The sequence below is a fragment of the Ursus arctos genome, unplaced genomic scaffold (genome assembly GCF_023065955.2).
Source record: "Ursus arctos isolate Adak ecotype North America unplaced genomic scaffold, UrsArc2.0 scaffold_16, whole genome shotgun sequence".
NCBI classification, from domain to species: Eukaryota; Metazoa; Chordata; class Mammalia; order Carnivora; family Ursidae; genus Ursus; species Ursus arctos.
Genome location: NW_026622830.1, coordinates 50974353 through 50996412, shown reverse-complemented (window position 1 = coordinate 50996412; position 22060 = coordinate 50974353). Strand labels below are relative to the sequence as shown.

The 22060-nt window shown below is 43.9% G+C and overlaps 1 protein-coding gene across 8 annotated transcripts in view; it reads right to left on the bottom strand.

The window, feature by feature from the left end:
* Positions 1–22060, bottom strand: part of LOC123000541 (focal adhesion kinase 1-like) — a 96120-nt gene that overhangs the window by 5504 nt on the left and 68556 nt on the right. For 4 of the 8 annotated variants that reach the window (XR_008959466.1, XR_008959464.1, XR_008959465.1 and 1 more), the window contains one exon: positions 20646–20735. Coding sequence is in view for 4 of the 8 variants with exons in the window: in XM_057312809.1 (XP_057168792.1) it covers positions 20565–20735 (171 nt within the window). In the remaining 4 variants the exon portion in view is untranslated. Of the gene's footprint in view, positions 1–1018; positions 1187–17469; positions 20736–22060 lie in introns of those variants that run through there. The other 4 variants (XM_057312805.1, XM_057312806.1, XM_057312809.1 and 1 more) reach the window with 3 other exon arrangements.

Here is a 22060-nt window from a genome sequence, read left to right as displayed (position 1 = left end):
TTTGCTTATCTATTCGTTTTGACCTCATGACCAGTTATTAAAATGATTTCACCAATATTAAAAAATCAAAAATTATGGAATTAATATAGATATTTAAAAGTGATATACCTTTGATTACAAATAGTCTTAAATGTTTGTTGTTAATTGCTGCAACACCCACTTTTAGAAATAATTTCTCAGGGGCGCCTGGGTAGCATAGTGCTTAAGTGTCTGCCTTAGGCTCAGGGCGTGATCCCGGTGTTCCGGGATCGAGTCCCACATTGGGCTCCTCCGCTGGGAGCCTGCTTCTTCCTCTCCCACTCCCCTGCTATGTTCCCTCTCTCGCTGGCTGTCTCTCTGTCGCATAAATAAATAAAAATCTTTAAAAAAAATAATTACTCAGACTAGTTTCAAAACAGCATGCCAGAAATAGAAACATGACAGATATTTTGTTTCAGGAAGAGATCCCACTGTGTCGTTTTAGGTTTTTCCAGCCTCTAGCTTTACCTAACCAGGACGAAAAGTTCCATTCCAGCAGCACTCACTCTGAGGACAGCACCCAGCCCTGAAGTGAGGCTTCTTAAGAGAGGAGATAGCACTCATTATTGGGTTAGTCCTTTCGGCTGCTCTGGGCAGGCCACTGCACAAGACAAGACTGCCAAAACATTCTAAATTTAGTTTCTCAAATGCTATTTGTTTAAACATGTCAATACCAATACGGCAGTGACATTTTTAGTCTCATACGCAGACGTGTGAACATACGATGGTTCATAAAACAACTCTGCCGCCACAGTGAATGACGAAGCTGCCATGCACAGCTGGACCTAGCCTGAGGGTAAGGAGGTGACCAATGATCCTGAAGACAGCCCAGAAGCAGCCTCACTGAAGCAGGTCCTCACGGAACTCAGCAACTGGAGAGCAGCAACTACGATAAAAGAGCCCCGCTGGCCTGTGCCCCACTGACTGGCACCCTCGCCCGATCGGGTAGACTTTGCTAAAATATGTGTACTCCCAACTGAAACAAGCGACAACGTATTACCTCTTTGCTGTCAGTCTCTGAAAATCCTAATTTTTCAGCATCTTCTAGGGCAGCTTCTTTTTTATCTGGTTCTTCCATGAACACAGGTTTGTCCTGGAGGATCCACTTTCTGTACACTGGAACTACCTTCCTTGTTACAGCGATGTCACAGGAAGGCAACAAAAACGCCTAAAATAAAAAGAGAAGACTCCCTTTAACTCCACACCTGCTCAGATCACTGTAACAGACGCATAACAGACATTTCTAATCACCACCACCAAGTTCAGACTTTCCTCTGAAACATACGGAGCCAGATATTTTTGTGCACACCAAACTTGCTGAAGAAAAAAGGCATTTTCAATTGGGCCAGAAAATGTCATGCAATTTAAAAATAACTTCTGTATTCTGAATATTTTTTTCACAAAAATAGCCAACATGCACGCCTACACAGATACTTTAAGTGGCTACATAAACCATAACAGTTATACAACCCAATGAATTAGAAATTGAGTATAAGACAACAGACAGACTACTGCAGCCAGCTGCAGCCAACTGTCACACCTCCGCTAACTCCATGTGCAGGGATGTCGTGCCGGTGACGGAAGGATTATTTACACCACAGAAGTTGGCAAATGCTAATAACTGGAGCCGTTCTTTTTTCTTCCCCTTTGTCTTTCTCTTCCTTCCTTCTTTTTCGCCCCTCCCTTCCACCTTACCATCCCTTTCTGGGAGCCCACATTCACCAGCATACCAATGAGTCAAGACTGTACTCAGGTGTCTGTACTCACTGGTATGCTAGTGAATGCCGCTCGCAGAAAACACATGAAAGAGAGCCTCTGGCCAGCTGTAACACTGTGCACATTGATGTGAACTTTCTTTTTTCCGATTTCTCACATTTATTTGAGAGAGAGAGAGAGAGAGAGAGAGAGAGCATGTGCCCAGCAGGGGAAGGGCAGAGGATGAGGGAGAGAGCAAGCAGACTCCAGCACTGAGCACAGAGCCTGACACGGGGCTCAATACCATGATGCTGAGATCACTGCCTGAGCCAAAACCAAGAGTCAGACTTTAGCCGACTGAGCCACACAGCACCCCATGAACTTTTGAACATTACAGACTCTCTTTACACATATGCATGTAAGACTTCTGATTTAATGTAAGAGTCCAAACATATAAACAAAACGGTAAAGGAGAAATGTATTTGCCTTTTGAGTATTAGCTCTAAGGAATATTTCTGACTGAGGGGTAAACACAAAGGAGAGGAACTCAATACTACAGAAGTGTTTTCATTCCATAAATGAAAAATTAAGCTGAGGCTCAGAACACATGAGATATTTTCCCAAGGTTACAAAGTAAGTTAGCGATGATTCTAGGTCTTGAAATCTCAAGATTCAGAGATTTCATACTGTCCTTAATGTTCACGCTACAGGATCCAATGACAGGCAGACTTTAGTGTAACAAGGATTCATGCAATATATACATTTCCATCGATGTCACATCAAATTCCAGAATAGAGGAGTCTGTGTTATAACAAGAAGGTAACATATCAATGTGACAAATATTCTGACTTGTATCTCAAGAAAGATCAACAAAGACAAAGAAGAGTATGACAAACTACAATGGTGTCCCACTCTAATGTTGTTCCAAATTGTATTACAAATATTTTCACCCATACAATAAAGTAGAAATACTTTAAAGTGAATACCATGTACTGCCGCCTAGATTCTACCATTAGCATTTGCTAGATTTGCTTACCACATACCTATCAACCCACCCCTATTTATCCTTCTTTCAACCCATTTTATTTTTGATGCATTGCAAAGAAATCTGCAAACATCAGTACATTTCACCCCTAAACATTTCAACATGCATATCACTTCCTTAGAGTTCAAAATTTCTTTACAAAATTACTTTACATAAAATTTATAAATCAGGAAATGCACAAATGTTAAGTGGACCATGTGATGAGTTTGGACAAATGTAGACAATGAGGTAATCCAAATCCAAAATCAAAGGTATATCATGTTATCCTCCTCCTAAGAAGCAAAGAGAAATGTTCTCTGTAGGAAAATAAGGTCACAGTAAAATCCAAATGATTTGTACAAACTGTCTGGTTAATATGATATGTAGCATGTTCATTAAAAATCAGAAATATGAGAAAAGAAGTCAACATTAACAACACCACAATAAAAACCAGACAATACTTTAAAGACATAGGAGATCAGGATAAAGAAAGTTTCAAAAAGAAATGGAAATGGAATTGAAAAATAAAATAACCAAAATGAAAAACTCAGTGGGTATGGACTGACAACAGAATGGACATGGCTGAAAACAGGATGAAAAAACCAAAGGAAACACCCAGAGTGAAGCACGGTGAGACGAAAGGACGGCCTACTCAGAAAGGAAGGCAAGAGAAAGAACACAATGAAAAGCTGCTCCTATACTTGGCTGCAGAGGCACAAGGAAAGAAGATTAGCAAAAGAGGGCAGAAATGATATTTGAGGAGAGAATGCCCGAGAATTTTGCCAAAATTGGTAAAAGATGTCAATCCACACACTCAAGAATCACAAACAAGCAGGGTAAATACAGAGTACCTTACAGTAAAAGTGCTGAAAACCAAGAACAATCAGAAAATCTTACAAGCTTCCAGAGGAAAAAAGAGACATTTCCTCCAAAGGAGCAACCACGTGACCTCACATGACTTCTCAAAGACAATGCAACAAATATTCAATGCGCAAAGAGAGAACAGATGCCCGGGTAGAATTCAATATCCAGAAAAACTGCACTTCCAAACCAAAAGCAAAATAGAGAAATTTTCAGATACAGAAATGAGAAAAACTTTTACCAGGAGATCTGACCTAAGGGAAATACTAAAAGTTATTCTTTAGGCAGAAGGAAAATAATTCTGGATCAGAGATTTAGGAAGAGATAAAAGTGCAATAAACAGGTAATTATTTGGATAACTCTAATTGGATAAAAAATATATATGCATATATATATATAAAAGAATAAAACTGGGTAAAATAATAAATATGAAAGAGATAATATATGTGTACACATATAAATAATATATTCATAATATGGAATTCCAATACAGATGGTCCTCAACTTAGGACAGTTCAACTCAGAAGTTTTCAACGTTATGACAGTGCGAAAGTCACGCATAGTCAGTAGAAACTGTACTTTGAATTTTGATCTTTTCCTGGGCTAGGGATATGTAGTATGACACTCTCTTGTGGCGCTGGGCGGTGGCAGTGGCTACAGCTCTCAGTCAGCCCTGGGATCGCAAGGATAAACACCTGATACACTTACTACCGTTTTGTACCCATATAACCATTCTCTTTTTCACTTCCAGTATGGTATCCAATAAATTCCATGAGATATTTAACACTTTATTATAAGCTAGGCTTTGTGTTAGATGAGTTAGTTTACGTCCATCAGCTCCTCTGTAAGCCTTCCTGTCTGTCTGCCAGGCTGCTCTCTGTTTATATCCTGCCTTACCCATCTCCTCTCTGCCAGGCTCTTATTTGCTTCTCTAGCTAGCCAGGCCAGCAGTCAAACAGACACACGTAGGAATACCTGGAATGATACTCTACAAACATCAACAGTGGTTGCTTAATGGCAGTATTTTGAGTGATTGGCTTGGGACTCTATTTGTCTAATGAACATTCACTTTTTAAAACATAAAGTTATTTTTTAAAACAAAACCAACACCAACAAAACAACACAATCGACAAATAACCTTTAGAGCAGTGCTTTGAACTTTTCAGACCCATAACCTAAGTAAGACATTTTACGGAAACATATATGCATTTGGATAATAAATGTTGTTTTAGAAGGTTTACAAAGAAATACTAATCCTTAGAATATGCAGGGTACTCTGAAATGTTTCGGTCCATCCTATTCTATTCTATTCCATTATTTTAAAACAATACTGGCCTTTTTTTTAAAGATTGTATTTATTCATCTGGGAGAGAGAGACAGAGCACAAGCAGGGGGAGAGAGAGAGGGAGAAGCAGACTCCTCGCTGAGCTGGGAGCCCAGTGTGGGGCTTGATCCCAGGACCTGGAGATCATGACCTGAGCCGAAGGCAGACGCTTAACCATCTGAGACACCCAAGCGCCCCAAAAGACTGGCTTTTGATACGTTGACTTCATGACCTACAAATGGTCACAACAGGTAAGAAAAACACTGGTAAGAAGACAAGTTTCCAGCGGAGTGACCCCGAGACCAGAACTGCCCCACCTGAAGCTTCTACCACTCACTGCTAGCCTGCCTGCTGGGGGCAGCAGTAAACTGAGGCTGCCCTGAGCACCACTGAACCTCGTCTCCCCTCACTTACCATCTGTTTCCACTGCCTGCATCCTACCAAACCATCCAGGCCAAGGACACTTGCACAGTTAGCCCCTGCCACGAGCCTCTCTGCGCTCGGGGCCCCTTGTCAGCATTTATTTCGACACCACACCCATGGACATCTGACCTTCTTCCATCATGCACTGTTCTCTGGTGCATACACACACATCTTACCTCCCTCACTGAGAACATGAGCTTCCTGAATGCACATTTTAAACCTTAATGGCCTTTAGGCCTAAATATTAAATAGTCTCTGAACACTTTAAAATTGAAAACGAAATCACTAGGAAACAAGTCACATTTTGCCATCCTGAAAAGAACAATACAGAGAAAGACAATTATCATATGGTTTCACTCATTTATGGAACATAAGAAGCGGGAAGATCGGTAGGAGAAGAAAGGGAAGAAGAAAGGGGGGGTAAACAGAAGGGGGAATGAACCATGAGAGACTATGGACTCTGGGAAACAAACAGGGCTTCAGAGGGGAGGGGAGTGGGGGAATGGGATAGACTGGTGATGGGTATTAAGGAGGGCACATATTGCATGGTGCACTGGGTGTTATACGCAAGTAATGAGTCATGGAAATTTACATCAAAAACTAGGGATGTACTGAATGGTGACTAACATAATAGAATAAAAAATATTATTAATTAAAAAAAAAAAAAGAACAGACAAAAAAATCCCGCCCCCCCCCAAAAAGAACAATACATCGTTGACCACAAGAGGGCAATAGAATGCAAATGTTAAAACCCATGCCCCTTCAAGAATCTCTACTTCGTATTTTCACATGCACAAGCCTTACAGTTTAAATTTCACATACATGCTTTCAAATTAGATTTGATGAAGAATAATGAGAAGGTGTAAATAAAATGTTTTTTGGCTTCACGGCACAAAGATGTCTCAGAAGTTCGGTCATAAGTAGTCTGCAGTTACCTACTTGGCCCAAGCTACTTCAGAACTGAATTTAGATTGGAGTGAGGACTAAATGGCATGCAGAATTTAGAGCACCCTCTGCCAGCGGTGCAATGTCAATAATGGATGCAGACAAAACTTTCCATATAGTAAATTAACAGTTTACACAATAAAGGTAAAACCACATCAGTTTAGCATTATCTCGTGTGCAAAATTTACAAGCTTTGTCAATCATATCTAGTCTTATAGTAAGCACTGGCGTCCAAGAGCTTAAAACATTGCTACAGATCAGGGCCTGCAAAGTATGGCCTGTCATCCAAATCCAGCCTGCCAAGTGACTTTCCTAAATAAAGTTCCCCGGGAACGCAGCCACGCTTCTTCGTTATGTGCTGTCCATGGCTCCTTTCTCACTACAAAGACAGAGCTAAATAGCTGTAACAGAGTCCGTGTGATAAACTAAGCCTGAAATACTATGATCTAGTCCTTTACTCTATAAAGAATATGACCTCTATCCTCAATTATATGACCGTGATCACTTGAACTCAAATTAAATGGTTAGAGGTACCTTCCGTGGGTACAACAGAACGCAACAGGGCAACGTTAATGGACAGACTAGGGTAGATTTTTAAGTCCTGGACTATTATGATAAAACAATGTTTTGTCAGCATGACATATACAGTATAGGCTAGAAAGGGATGACACAGCAGGTGTGGGGCTCCAGGGAGCATGCTGCTAACCACGGCCAAAGGAAAAGGAGGGAGCAGGAGTGCGAAAGCCCCCTGCATGGCTTGTCCAGGGATGGCTCAGTGGAGGAGCTGGAGACGAGCAGCATGGGAGGGCTGAAATTAATACGCACACAAGGACACGAGCCCCGTTAAAGAAGTGGTCAAGTCATGAGGAAAAGCTGATGTTAGGGAAGAAAATAAGCTCAGCTCTGGCCTCATCATCATTAAGACACCACTAGAATGTCAGTCAACGTCACCAGGGGGCATTTTAAAAGGCAAGTGTGCAAACAAGAAGCAAGGTCCAGACAAAAAGCTTGAGTGAGAGTCTCACGCCACATGGCTGCTGGCTCCGAGCCCGAAGGAGGCAAGTGTGGACTTACAGCAGAAGAGGCTCAAGCCCAGAACTTGGTCAATTCTTGGAATCTGGGGTCAAAGAAAACAGAGGCCAGGAAATGAGACAGAGAAGACACAGTCAGGGAGTGAGAATATTACGAACCTTCGTATTCACTAAAATACAAAATACGTGAAAACCTCCAGATTGCTGTGGATTACACTGGGACTTTCATTGTTGGTTGATTTTTCCTTAATGACAGTCTCAGAAGTGAAAGGGTTCATCGCTATCTAGAAGTCTTGCCCCTCCTCGGAAAGCTCTTCATACTGCACATGCACCGGTCACGTGTGTGCACAGGGCTCCTCCCCTTCTCCCCACGGACCACAGGTCTCTGCCATTCAGGGGCCTCACCTTCAATGCGTGTGCCCAGACTCAACAGCTAGTCACCATCACATGCACACACCCACAAAAGAGGCAGGCTCTGTCTCCCAGGGCACCGGTACCAAGATGCAGGTGGCCAGTGGCTCCAGCCCACACCACAGGTCTGCTGTCTTCTCCGCTGTACCACGGGTTCTGTTTCCTCTGTCAGAGCTTCTCCACAGCAGCACGACTAACATTTGAGGCCTGATGTTCCCTGTCGTGGGCTAGTGCAGGCCCTGTCCTATGCCTGTAGAATAATCACTGGCTACTACCCACTAGAGGCCAGCAGCATTGCCCTCTCTCCAGTTGTGATGACCAAAAATGTCTCCGGACAATGCCCCTGGGGGGGCAGAGCCAGCCCCGGTTGTAGCTCAGGGCTGCTAATCGTTGCCCGGCCTCTGGTCTCTCTCTGCCATCTTCTTCCGCACTTGCACCTGCTTTCTTGTTTGTACTTCCCCTCCCTTTTCACTCACCACAGTGGCCACCACCAGGGCGCTGTACCAGCGTCATCCCTTGCTTTCCCCTTATTCCCCTCCCCAGCCAACTTTTTCCTCTTACGTCATAAAAACCTCAATCACACGTTCATGCCATGTGTGTTTGCAGGGAAAGTACAACCATCTGCAGAGCCTCCACAGAGCTCCCTCTGGCCCTTGGGACAACACCGGCCTGGGGCTCCTCTTTGCCATGTTCATTGGTTGATGAGTATTCAGCAAGAGCTTTCTTCCCACCTACCTCTGGGTTTCAAGTTCCTTTCCGACACGTGAGGGTATTTTTGGAATGATTTGCTCAGATATAGAATTTCCCCTCCACATGTAGGAATTTTACAAAAACAAAATCTTAAAGAATCATACACAAAATCACAACACTCCGCATGAGAAATTAAAAGCAGGATTAGAGGGATCATTATTCAGTCCAGTAATGTAGCCCAACTCATCAGTAGTATTTCTTGCAGGACTATGCGCAAAAGAACAAGAACAAGTCTCCTCAATTTCATGAACTTATCACACACACACACACACACACACACCTGCGTTAGCAGACGTCACCTATCCGGGAGCTGAAGAAGCCACACCAATTCAAAGTCCCATCAGCCTGGGGTGTTCTGGATCCTCTCCACCCCCACCTCCACCCGGCATTTCTCTTTCACCGTGGTCACTGATATTTACGGCAGTAAGTGTAGAGAGGACTGGGAACACCCTCATTTGATGACTGGCCATTTTGGAAATCTCCTTTTGTGAAACACCTGTTTTTTCTAAAGAGTTGTCATTCCCCCTCCCCAACCCCCATCTGACCTGTAGGCATGCCTTACATATTCAGGGCACGAGGCCATTGTTAGACTCCTATCTTCTGCCACTCCAAGACCTGTCTTTCACTCTCTTGGTGGTATCTTGCAAAACTTATTTTAAAAATCTTTTTATTTTAATGTTATCTTTTGAGGAAGAAAGTTCATAATTTTTATGCAGCCCTATTTATTCGTTTCCTTTTTAGGAAATTCTTTTAATGTTTTGTTTATAAAATATTTGCCTACCCAAACGTTATAAGAAGATCTATTTTTTCTAAAGTTTTATTACTGACGTTTAAAAAAATGTAATAGTCTCACAAGGAAAACATGCAAACAAAGTAGTAAATACAATTCTTTTGGTTCAGTTAAGGGTGGAAAAAATGCAAGGTACACACAAGTTCTGCTAAGAGTCTTAAGTGTCCATCTTCATTAAAATACACAACTGCTGAACAACGAGTTTCCCTTCTACATCTACTCAGAGCGAGGTCAACAATTTACTGCAGATATTCTGCGTGGGGCGGTCATTTGTGGAAGCACACCAGAGTTCGTTTTGAACCGAGGACTTACCAGGCACTTCACATGCACTCTCTCCTAAGCCATGCAGCTGTCAGAGAACAGAGTGCAGTGAGCCACGCTTGGCAGGCCAGGAATCGGTGCTCTGCAAGCAGCAGCGGTCGGTCCCGAGCCACGCCTGGCAGGCCAGGAGACGGTGCTCTGCAAGCAGCAGCGGTCGGTCCCGAGCCACGCCTGGCAGGCCAGGAGACGGTGCTCTGCAAGCAGCAGCGGTCGGTCCCGAGCCACGCTTGGCAGGCCAGGAGACGGTGCTCTGCAAGCAGTAGCGGTCGGTCCTGAGGCTGCACGCTCAGGGTCAGACAGGACACAGGAGGCTTTCACTAGGAATGTCATCTCATTTAATGATAAGGAAACAGACTCTGGATCAAACACTGGGCAGCCTGGCTGCACACCCCTGCTGTGACCAGCCAGCACCCTGACGATGCTGACGATGGCCTCAACGGACACATCATGACTACTCAGGGCCTGACAGTGATGGTTATGAGGACGTGACCCACAGCCTCCTTGTAGTCAGCCATGGCCCTGACAGAAGCAGGAAGGACGTGGGCTCTGCACCGGGACCGCCTGGGCTGGGACTCTGGCTCCGTGGCCCATCCATGGTCTGCCATCACCTCTCTGCACCTTGGTGTCTTCGCAAGGTTGTCGGGAGCGCAGAACACCGAGCACACGCACCGGCACACAATAATCACGGGCTCCACGGATTACTTATCACCCTAGTAGTCACTCCACAAATACTGACTCCAGCACCAACCCCATCCTAGGTACAGCTCCCGGGGTTGGGAAGACACCAGTAAACAGAGCAGGCAAAGTGCCGGCTCTCTAAAAGTTTATATACAATTTGTGGTGAAAGTCAGACAGCAAATACACAAACATCCGTGGGGTGGCAGTAAGCGTGACAAAGACAAATAAGCGAGTTAAGGGTGAATAACAAGTGATGAAGCATTATTCCACACAGGGTAGCTGGCAGAGGACACTCTGATTCAGTGACATCTGAATGAAGATCTGAGGGGAGGAAAGGAGTCGTTCAGTCATGTGCAGGGACAAGAGTTCTGACCTGTTGGAAGAGAATGGGTGACAGCCCTGAGGCTAGAGGATGTGTGGGAAGGCAAAGGCAGCTCGAGCCCAGAGCGCAAGCACTGACTAGGAGGGCTGCAGGGAGAGGTAGGATCGGGAAGTGGCAGATCACAGAGGGCCCTGCACGTCCTGACTACGGAGCTCGGAGCACTGGGAGCACAGCAGGGTCGTCACACGATGTACGTTTCTCAGACCAGGCAGGTGACAGTGTGTAGGACAGACAACAGGGCCCAGAGGAAGAAGCAGGAGGCCCGGAGGCGAGCACAGTACCCTGGCTGAGAAGTAATGAACCAGGTTAGTATCTCACCCTGTTTTCACTGATGGGAAAAACGCTTCAGGGCTTTAGGTAAGTGGCCCAAGGTCCCACAGGTAGGAAGAGGCAGACAGGGATTCCTCTGCAGCAAGTACATGCACAAATGCCGCGGAGCAGAATGAAACTAAGAGAAGGCCCCTGTGGCTCAAAAACAGAGGAAGAGAACTGACCTTACTCTTGTGCTGGCAGGCTAGCTCTTCAGATCGTGGGAAGGATTCTGGTCCCTGCTTCAATCGGTACAGTCTGGCTTGTCTGTCCCCCCACAGCCCTGCTGAACTGCCCAAGGTTGCCTGATCTAATCGCATTCCATCACCCTGGTTCAGTCCTTAAACCACAGCACCCAACCCCCACAGCCTACTCGCCCACGAGTGCTGACATCCCCACTCCCCTCTCGTCCATGAAACTTACCATTCTCCTTACCCTTCCGTTACCATTCTAAGAGCCTGGCTGCATCCTGAGACACATTTCCACTATTCTGCTGTCTGCCATTCCATGGATTTCTGCATAGCAGCTAAATATAACAGGCCCCAAATAAATCATCCTTTTGCTTCTTCTAAGAAATAACTTCCTATTAAGACCACTGACACTAACCTCCTCAATCTTACCACCAACAATGAGCACCAAGATATCCATAAGCTAATCAACTAATGGCGAGGTGGAGTAGGAAGTGTTTGGACAAAGAATCTGTTAACCTTGATACTGAGAAGGGTCAGCTAGCCAGTCTGTGTGTAGGAAATAAACAAACCACAATCTCCAGAAACAACACAGATATTGTTGTTTCTTGATGGGTCCTGCAAATAACGTGGTACTGGACAACTCTTTCTTACAACAGACTTCCATTTAAAAATCCTCAAAGAAGGATGGAGATAGAAATTCATCGTTAGGAAAAATTGCAGCAGTAATAGCTGTAAGAAAGAATCATCAATAGTACTGAGATTAATGGGTGAAAATCAATGAGAAACAGAATACCTGCATAGTCTCAATATATCCCCCAGCACGTACTTCTAATTACAAAAGAGAAAACAGTAACTTCACAGTGGAGAAACCTGGCCAGCACCTTAAACCAAATGATCCAAGTGCAAATCACCTGTAAAAAGGAGTCGCCTCATCATCACAGACTTCCCGATAAGCTGTGCTGTGACGGCTTCAACAGCCTGGCTGTCGTACTCTTGCCAACAACACACAACGTCAATATAACCATGAAAAAAACCCCAGACCAACCCCAATTGGCAGACACGGTACAAATAACCAGCCACTATTCTTCAGAAGTGTCAAGTTCATGAAGGACATAGACAGACTGAGGAACTGTCCCAGATTAGAGAAGACGTAAGGAGACCGTGAACAGCCACATAGTATCCTAGACCAGGAAAGGGATGGTAAGTGGGACACCTGTGGAAATCTGAGTAACATCTGTAGATCAGTTAATAGCACTGTATCCATGTTAAGTTCCTGGTTTCAATTACATACTATGTTTATGAAAGTTTCAACATTTTAGGGGAGCGAGGTGAAGAGTATGCAAGGCTTCTGTCAACTATTCTTCCAACTTTTGATACATATTGAGAATCAAAAGAAATTCGCAGACTGATTGTTCCATAACCGTGGTAACAACACCCGTAACACCCACCAGAACCGCTCTCCAGCCAGCCTCTCTGGAGCCAATCTGTGGCCGCAGACCCACCGGAAACGGACGGACACTGACCTATCTCCCTGCTGCTCGTATCTGGTGCAGAAGCATCCAGTACATGTTTAACACCAGCAAACTGAAAGTCCGTCCTCATTTTAAAGGCATCACTTCCAAACCTGTCAGAGCGCTCCTCTCTTTGTTGTCTTTCTGCTTTAAATCTCAGCAATGCAGGATTACAATGAAAGACTTACTTTTAAATGAAGGCATGAGCAGAGGCAGTGTCATTTCAAGGTAACACAGGAAACCATGAAGCATAAATGAAAGCTTCCTAAACTATCATTATTCATTTTCACTTGTCATCTTTGAAAAATGGCACCTTTCCTCTCTATAAAAGACTTTTTCTCCTGCCAAGGTCTGAAACCAGTGGTGTCCTTGCAGAGCGAGGGGCTGCTACACGGCAGGGACAGAGCAGTGCTAAGTAGGACCGTGTCTTGGTAACAATGAGGAGGGTACTCTGCACTTGCTCGGCAAAGCCCCACAACACTTTCTCAAAGGCCACACGAGCCATGTCTCAGACCTGGCCCTCGAAGCCCTGGATTCGACAATCAAAAGGACTGGACCATTTCCCCCAAAGCTCAGACAGTCTATTTATACCTGACTAAGCCAAACAGACCACTCTACACAGGTGACTCCAGATACCCAAATTTAATTACCAAAATTTGGTTCATTAGAAAGATCTAAGTGCTAAACTTCGAAGTTGAAATCTGTCTGGTGGAAATCTCTCAAAACTGCAGGACACTGTTTGCTGCAGTATCGATTAGGACGGTATTGTGACGTCCTGGGGTGTCTCCCTTATGGAGACTGGGGGGCAAGCTGCTCCTCCCAGAGAGGCTCTGGATGACTTCCCTCTGGTCCTTTACTTACATGAGCCACATTGTCTTACTTAACTGATGTGTTCCCAACAATATTCTTTTAGGTTTTTTTTTCTTCACTTTACAAAAGCTTATCATGCTGTATGTCATCTTCTGGGACTTACTTTTTTTTTTAATTAAGGTAAAATTCACATAACAAAACATTAGCCTTTTTATAAAGTGTACAGTTCAGTGGTACTTAGTGTACTCACAACACTTTCCTGGAAGACTCAATTCTGCCACGAAGTTACGTAGCTAAGATTCGTCCATACTGCTGCACATCCCTACTGTTCGTTCATTTTTACTTGCATGACGTTCTTGCAACTCTAGCCCGGAACAGACACCTAAGAGTCTCTCAAGGACAAAATCTGCAGTGGAAGTGCATAGAGTGGGCAACGCCCGATTTTCAAGCTGTTCACCAGATGGCTGTACCCATTTACCTTCTCACCAGCAGTGCAGGCAAGAGCCTGCTGGAGCCACCGCCTCTCCACTGTCAACAACTTACTTTTGGCCACGCGGAGAGTGGCAGACGGATCGTGCGGCCCAGATTCCCATCTCCCTAATGGGCGAATGAAGCCGACAGTGGCTGCCTATGACTACTGGCCAGACTTGTGTTCTCTTTATGACGATACCGTCGTGTTTCTGGCCCATTTAGTGAATTGTCTGCAATTTTCATATCAACCGGAAGAACTCTTGACACCGTCTTTTGTTCATTACATATGTGGCAAATATCACCTCTCACTTGCAACTTGCTTTTTGCACTTTTAAAAATATACCTTTTGATATACAGAAGTTCTTTATCTTAATAAAGTCAAATCTGCTTTCTTTCCTTTTATAGTGAACACTTTGGGGGTATTAAATCTTCCTACTGCAGGACCAGAGACACAGTCAACTCTATTTTCCATGAAACTTTGTCTCACTTGATCCATCTCAAGTGGGTGTCTGTGTATTACTTGAGGTAGGATCTAATTTTGTTGTTCTTCCCACAAGGAGAGCCATTTATCAAATCAGCCCTTTCATTTCCCCAGTGGTGAGTCATGATGCCTCTGTGAGGTCACACTGCCTGCTTCAGTTACAACCCACTGTGTGCTGCAAGCTAGCTCACAGAGGTGTTTGAAGAGCTGAGGACTCAGGAGAGCACGCTTCTATCTCAGGATTACTGGACCATATCAACAGAGCCTATAGCAGAGAGTCCAAAAAGAAAAAAAATCTATGTTCAAAAACCTCCCGAGAATGGAGATTGACATCCAATTATTCTGGTGAGTCCTTTGACTAAGACCTTACTTCTCAAAACTAAAGCCAGGCGTGCGGCTGCCCTCACAAAGCCACCCATGAACTGAGAAGATGCCTGCTAGCGAGGAGAAAACACTATCAATCGTTCATTTCTTGTCCGACCTGTCTTACACAGGAGTAGACAAGAAATAGGTGAGTACATGGACTCCACTCTCTACCCTCCACCAGTGGAAGCTGTAGGATGTCAAGGAAGCTGTTAATAAACCTCTCAGAACAGCAGGTTTCTCACAAGTAAAGTGGAAAAAGGTGAGTACCCACCCACTTGATAAAACTATCATAGTAAGAATTAATTTTGGTAAAGTAAGCCAAGTGCTTCGCACAACGCCCTCCACATAGTAAGCAACATGTGTTAGTGTGAAAACACTGCAACGGACACACACTAGTAATGAATACACGTTACTATTCCACCATACTGTGTTTCCTCTTACTTGACACTCTCACCACCACTAATTCACTTCTCACTTAAAAAGTTTTTACTGGGGGGCGCCTGGGTGGCACAGCGGTTAAAGTGTCTGCCTTCGGCTCAGGGCGTGATCCCGGCATTACGGGATCAAGCCCCACATCAGGCTCTTCCGCTATGAGCCTGCTTCTTCCTCTCCCACTCCCCCTGCTTGTGTTCCCTCTCTCGCTGGCTGTCTCTATCTCTGTCAAATAAATAAATAAAATCTTTAAAAAAAAAAAAAAGTTTTTACTGGGTGCCTACTACTTACCAGGCACAACTAGCTAGAAACGAGGCACAGATCAGACAGTAAGACCAAGGCCCTGTGGGAGAAAAGTCATCCAGTGGATCGGCAGTGGGCCCTACAGACAGAACGGTTGGAGAAGACCACAGGAAGAGGGGAGAGCAGAGCACTCGCCCTAAATGATGGGAGGTCTAAGCCATGCTGGAAACGGCAGGGGAGCACATTCACCAGAGTCCCAGCAGGTACAAAGACTCCAAGGAGCAATACACACTTGGCTTGTTCAAGAACCAGGAAGAGAGCCATGTGGCTAGGGTGGAGCAGGTGGAAAGTTCTCCAAGATAAAAGTCTGTCCCATTCACCAGGCAAGAAAGCTGGCGGCAGAGAAGATCCTGACCCAGTACTTTTGAAAAGGGAACACTGAAATGTCAGAGTGCAAGCCGCCGGAGTGCAGGAAGGGGAGTGAGAGCAAAAGGAGATGGGGCTGAGAGATGATCAGGACTCTCGAGTTGGCTCCACGGATGATGAGGAACTACTGGAAGCCTCTGCAGAAATGATTTACATATTTCCCTGGATGTGTATACTTTTAAAGACTTTTCAGCAAGTCCTATGAGCTCTACCTTAAAAAATCCTTGTATAACTGCTTTTCACTCCTTCTATTACTGCTCCCCCAAGCTACCAGCTTTTAGGATTTTTGTCTGGTTAGGCAAAAATTGGTTTATTGGTTTCCTGTAGGTCTATTGAATGAAAGTGTGATTTCGATGCCAAAGGCTGGTCTATAGAGACAAGAACGAGGAAAAAAGTTCACTGGAGCAGCCCCCAAATTTAAATGCTAAGCAGAAGACAGTGAATCGTCAGTAAAGTAGGAGGGTTGGGCACGCAAGAGGTGAAGCACAGAACATTGTTAGGTAAGAAATGACTGACAGCATCAGCTCCTAAAGGAAGGTGGACTGCAGTGCGAAGGGGAAGAGCCCATGGGAGGTATAGAAAAAGGCAGCAAGCCAGATCCTCAGCAAACTGGGAGTTTTACTTGGAACTATGAACTATTTAGGAATGTGTTTTCAAACTGATTAACACATTGCCATGTGCAGGCCTCTGTATTTCCATGTTAAAAAGGATAGTGAAAATCATAATTTAAAAATTGTTTACTATTGTTTGTTTTCTTTTTAATTATTAGGAGAGCTAAGTTTTAATCTTTTATTACTATTTTTGCTTTATGTATTTTGAGAAATGTTTTTAGAAACTTACAAGTTTAATTGTTCCATCTATTTCTACTCTTCATAAATTCTTGTGAAATGAGCCTTTTATTACTATGTGGTTGTTCTCCATATCCCTAAGAATGTTTTTCTGTCTTGAAACTTTTAAAACAGGGTTTTAATAAAGCAATACCAATCCCCTCATCCCCCTGGTGAGTAGGTAGGAAAATTCTTCTGTCTATTCATCCATCCATCCCTCTCCTATCTATCCATCCACCCATCTCTCCAGCCAGCCAGCCATCTATCCTTCTATCCATCCATCCATCCATCCATCCATCCATCCATCCATCCATCCATCCATCCCTGTATCTATCCATCCATCCATCTTTCTACCCATCCATCCACCATCCATCATCTCTATCCATCCATCCATCTTTCTATCCATCTATCTATCCATCCATCTCTTTGTATCTATCCATCCACCCATCTTTCTATCCATCTATCCACCCATCCACCCAACTTTCTATCCATCCATCTACCCAACACCCATCCATCCATCTCTCCAAACACCCATCCATCCATCTTTCTATCCATCCATCCTTCTATCCATCCATCCCCTTCTCTAACCACCCATCCACCCACCACCCATCCATCTTTCTATCCATCTACCCATCCACCCACCATCCACCCACCCATCCATCCATCTTTCCATCCATCTATCCATCTTTCTATCCATCCACCCATCCATCCATCCACCCACCCACCCATCCATTCATCCACCTGCGCACCATCCATCTATCTAAATAAAATTAAACAGAATAGAATGCCTCTGGATGAAAACCTTAGAATTCAGTGTTCTAGTGAGGCTGGGTATGGTTTTGTGAAGTACATATGTAGACCTATATGTACATAGTTCTGAGACACGTACATGTATATGTGTACCGCATCTTAAGGTAAAATATTTCTTCCTGTAAGTCACATAAAAATGTCTTCATCATCACTGTTTTAGATACCTGTCATAAAGAGCAGATAGCTGGACTCTATTTTTTAATCACACACTAACAATCTCTGACCAGTTACTGTTAGTCTGCTTGAGCTTATTTCCAAAGTCTAGTCTGTGACTCCTCTTTGTCCTGCTTTCCAGTCCCTTCCTTCTCTCCTTGCTGTGTGTCCCTAAAACTTACTCACCCACATATTACTTAGCTTATAAAATCTACTTCTAATGTTTCATGGCTGTCTTAATATACAATTTTTTTATTTTTTATTTTTTAATACATAATTTTAAAACGTGGTTTGATAGCTTCAATTCTGACAGCCTCTCTTCTGACATGCATCCAGTATTTGGGTTCTACTTTTTTAATATAAAAAAATCAGTTCTTATCATTATTTGTTTTTAGAGCCAATGCTTACTTTGAACCACCCAATTTTTTCCCTAGTACTCCTTCTTGTATCTGAAAACCTCCTTCGGAAATCACTTTTCTTTCTCCTGAAATATGTTTGTAGGGTGGCAAACTCTCTGAGGAAAGTACCTCTGTCACCCTGCTCTTGAATGGCAACTGAATCTGACGAACAAATACAGGTCGCCAGTTACTTTTTCTCACCACTTGGAGAGAAATGTGGAGAATTGTGAATTTTTCCCTGGTTGCTTTTAGCATCATCTCTTTTTCTTTTGTACACTATTTGACTATAATCCACCAAAGTGTAGATTTATTTCATTAACCCTGTTTGGGATCTTACGTTAGTCCTATACCTGAGGACTTCTGGTATTTGCCACTTCTAGAAAATTCTCAGCTATTGCCATTATCTCTTTGGAGTATTTCTTTTTCCTCATTCTTTCTATTCTCTTTGAGAGCCCTGCCCAGAAATGGGTTGACCTTCTCATTCTTCATGCTACATAACGTGTTTTCATACCTACCACATGTTTATCTCTGTGGGCTATCTTTTGGGAAAATTTTCTCAGATCCACACTTCTGTTTACTAATTTTTCAGCTATATCTAATTTGCTGTTTTATCCATCCAGTGGTTTCTAGAACTTGTGTTTGGCCTTTTTTCAAATCTACTTGGTTCTTTTTAGAATAGTCTCCTGTTTCTTACTGACACTTTACGTTCCGCCTCCTTTGGCATGCATGGACAGGCAGTATAAAGCCTAACCCTCCCAGAAGCACCTACAGGGCCCACCTGTGCCTCCAGCCTCTTGTCCACACACCTTCACTGGTGCAGACAGTGCACTGTCAGACCACTTCTTGGAGCTAAAACCGCAGCAGTCCTCCTGAGATGGGCACGTTCATTGAAAAAGCCTGCACTGTGAAGTCAGCTACATTCAAGTCAAAGCTGTGTCCCGAGCTCTGTCCGTAATTGGAACTTAAATCAAGTTTGTTGCTTGTTTCCTCCGTCTTCACCTTATAAGACTGGGGAGAGCTATGTGACATACATATTTTACAGGCTGCAAATGTACAAAGAGTGCACAGCTGGCCTGGCGCCTGGCTCCAGCCACGCCTCGGTGACGATACAGCAGTGGCGGTATCTTCACCACCTCCGTCAGCGTCAGGTTCAGCACTGCGTGTGGCAAAGTTCTACCTCGCCCAGTCTATGCTTGCCTTACTTTTGAGGGTTCAGGCTCCATGAAAAAGAGTAGTGCCCACTCACCTTTACTTGATATCAAGCAAAATAAGTTGGCTTAAAAGAACAGAAACAGAGCTTGTATATGCAGCGGTCTACACTCCACATCTTACTGAGCACTAGGGCTACTGTCATAATGCACTGTGCCTCTGACTTGTCCATATAAATTAAGAAGGTAATAGAATTGTATGGAATAAAAATACCTGCAGGTATTTTTAACTAACTTCTAGGTATTCCTGGCTTTTAAACACTTATTTGATTGACTGGCAAAAGAGCTGGAGGTCAAATCTCTGCTAGCCATTGATGTAACCCAACCAAACTATATTATCACGGAATATCCTGTTAGCTTGTCAGTTCCAGCTGTTTGATAAAGCTGAAAATACAAGCATATTTCTCTGGTAAACTGTAACTAGGACAAGATCGCATTTGACTAGAGATTTATTAACCTTCACATGTTTGTTTTTCTTTTCGAATGTGTCTTCTAATCGATTTGGGTGCTGAACTGAAAGTGACCAACACTGAGTACCGTCCCCAATCCACAACCACCTTTGTCTCTGTGACTGTGTCTACAAAAACAAGGGTGCCTGCGCACGGGGCTCACCTCCTCTCACACTCTAGTGTTTTACACATATGGTTTCCGGCTAACGTGTTGCTCTGCTTAACAGTGGAAAAAAGTATTATTTTTTGGAGAGAACCAGAGAAAGGACAATTGTAGAGAATCCTTTTAATTCACTTTCAGTCACAGCAGTCTCACTAAGGTCAGGACGAGTCACTACCTCATTTAATTGTAGCACGTGAATGTCAAGTACACACCCAGTCCTCTCAGGCGAGCCGGAGTGTACCGGGCTCGGCTCGCGAGCCATGCTGCCCGTTCATGAGATAATTAGATGTGGTCTCCTCAGGGCTCAGGAAGTCCTGCTGCACAAAAGAATGCTAACAGGCCAGATAGGAAAAGAATGAGGAATTGAGCTCTTCGAGCCGAGGCTGAAACAAAGGAGTCCTGACAAGAGAAGTGTGACTAGCCAAAGGCCATCACCACAGAACCCCTGAGAAGCTCAGGCAGTCCAGAGTCGGTGGTGCCACAAAGACAGACGGAACAGAAGTCTAGAAGAGATCACTGGTTAATCATTACCAGCCAATTGTATTTACACAGGAGTCGTAATTACAATCAGTAAGAAAATTAAGCAAAGACGTTCATCCTCTTGTGTGTGATTTAATATGCAAACAAATCAAGTGTGAGTCACGCCAAAGTAGGTATGTAATCTTACTTCCACTCCTCTGGTGGGTGTGCAAGTTCATACTTCTCCCTCACATTGGAGACACCTATATCCAAATGGAGCCAGTGAACCTCCTCTGACCGCAGGTGACTGAGGCGAAATCCATAGCAGGCCACGTGCTTTACTTTGTGACTGTCCACTATCTTCTGAATGATGCCCTAAAACATACCCCCCACAAAAATGACTGTTATAAACAAACAGAAAAAAAACAACTGTATGCTAAAAATTAATGCAATGTGCATTTCTTTTAGTTAGTTAGCAGAAATCTTTGGTAAAAAGAGTATCAAGTTAAATAAATTACTTCATTTTTCTCAGGAATCTTTTTTCTCAAATAGTATTTTTATGAACAAGGAAGAGTTCTGAATAAAACACAAGAGGCTCTTCCCTTTTCATTAGTGATAACCGAGGCACGGAAACGTAACATGCATTTCTGCAGCTCTACCTCTGCGGCACCCCCAAAACCTGACCAAGCATTCCGGCCGCCCCCTGGAGGTCACGTGCTGAGAACTAGACCTAAGGAGGGGGTCCCACTTTCTGAACCCAGGACAGCATACTGGTTTAGACCAGGCTACAACTTCATGTCATTTCTTAAGAAACACAGTTAGAAACATACAATGAAGGCCACGCTTCTGATAGTATCGATGATGTAGGAGAAGTTACTGGAAGCTAGGCCTACCCAATCTACTATGAGCTCTCTGTCGCTTACAATGCAGCAATCTAAAATAGTCCCCAAACCTAATGCTCCTGACACACGTGCCCATGAGTTCAGAGTTGAAGGCGGCAGGGAAGGCTGCCTCGCAAAGATGAAGCTTATCCTGGGACGAGGGCAAGGAAGCCGTAACCCCGAGTCTTGACCTGTGCTCTCACGGTTGTGGAGGTCTCGTGCGTACAGGGATGTAAATGGGCAGCACATATGGAAGACTCACATGGGAATACAGCAGAGACCATCCGCTCCCTTACGTGAAGGTGTGCTCATGATAACCACTGCACTCTTCTCAACACTTCAGGCCATTCATAATTTTTAATGAGGCTGCTATTAACATGCAAATGACTGCTAAAGAAAATCACTGTTTTTTTAAATTAGCAATTAACTGAAAGCATCATATTACTTGTAATATAAGGCACATCTTAAAAAGTTCCTACGTATACTAAATATGTCTATATTAGGGCATGATGCTGTTGATAATAAGAATGTTCCTATCCCTACTCATGAGAAAAGAGAAGTAACGTGTCCTATATATGCAAAACCTGTCAAGGACCCAGTGTGTCCACACTAAAGGCATCATCACCTGCCCGTGGTCAGCCTCCCCTTCAGACTACTGGATCCCAGGAGAAGGTTGTGTATCAAGCACGGGAGAGTGACATCATCGGGGAGAAAGCACGGACAAAGGACAGGCTGGAGGAGTCAAAGGCAGATGAGCTCTCTGTGGGACAGGAAGGATGTGTGCAGCCTACAGATGTCTGGGTGAAACTGAAGTAAGCA